Here is a 1,091-nt window from a genome sequence, read left to right as displayed (position 1 = left end):
TGTCTTAACACTTCTTTTAAAATGATTTCGTACATCAGCATTTTCCAGCTGTTTCATTAATAATTCTAAAGAATGATCACATTTAATTTCCAAACACCGTTACGTCTTACGGCGTGTGCTTACACCTCATGTGCTATATTTATACATTTTAATTTTAGATAAATGCAACTAGACACACTTACGTACCTTTACTTCTATTGTTTGTTTTTTTACATTCTGTTTAGTTTCTTGATCATTTAAAATAATTCAACATATAGTTTAAAAAGGCACTCAAACCGGCAATTTTTTTTTGCAAGACATAAACACGCTGCAACTGAATCTGGTTTAATTTTTTTTTTTACTGGATAGGAGCATTTGGAGGTGGTCGATAGTTTGGTCCCTGTATATGTAAAAAAAAAAAATCATATTTTTATATAATTATTAAAAGCAAATATTTTTATCTATATAAAATGAAAAAAATTGAAATGAACAGCCATAACAAATATAAAAAAAATAAAATAATTTTTTTTTGTGGTAAGTCAAAGGAGAACTTAAAAAATTCTACAAAATGAAATAGAATAACATTTATGAGATAACTATGAGTTTTAGACTAAAATGAAAGCGAAACTAGCCGTTAAAAACACACACACACACATATACTCTCCTCAAAATTATATATACATAAGAAACAAATGAAATAACACTTTTAATCATCTTAAACCAAAAATTATCAGTTATTGGTATACTCCATTTTCCCTTAAAGTTAATTTTCATTATTAGCTAGAATATTTAAAATAAGTTTTAATATTATTATAGTTGTGAAACTTATCATTTTTACCTAATTATATGAATCTAGGACTAACAACTAACATAATCTACATTGGCTGAATCTTGAGAGATATTATTATTACAACTGAAGATGTTGTTGACAGCAAAGCTACGCAGGCATTTGTTGTTAAGAGCCAGGCTACATAATGGGCTATCTGTGCTGTGCCACCATAGGTATCGAAACTTGGTTTTTAGCATTATAAGCCCACAGACTTACTACTGAGCCACTAGGGGTGCGACCCAAATGATGAATCAATGAAGTTTTTACTTTTTTAACTTTAATT

The 1,091-nt window shown here is 28.3% G+C and overlaps 1 protein-coding gene across 1 annotated transcript in view; it reads right to left on the bottom strand.

Annotated features, from left to right (window-relative positions):
* Window positions 1-282: 282 nt before the first annotated feature.
* LOC106466810 (small integral membrane protein 14-like) overlaps window positions 283-1,091 on the bottom strand; it is a 9,161-nt gene continuing 8,352 nt past the window's right edge. The window contains exon 5 of the mRNA XM_013927109.2: window positions 283-379. Coding sequence (XP_013782563.1) covers window positions 338-379 — 42 coding nt within the window. The 3' untranslated portion in view covers window positions 283-337. The remainder of the gene's footprint in view (window positions 380-1,091) is intronic.

Source organism: Limulus polyphemus, unplaced genomic scaffold (assembly GCF_000517525.1).
Source record: "Limulus polyphemus unplaced genomic scaffold, Limulus_polyphemus-2.1.2 Scaffold2386, whole genome shotgun sequence".
Lineage (NCBI taxonomy): Eukaryota > Metazoa > Arthropoda > Merostomata > Xiphosura > Limulidae > Limulus > Limulus polyphemus.
Note: the sequence above shows the minus strand (reverse complement) of the source record. Positions and strands in the feature narration are given on the sequence as shown.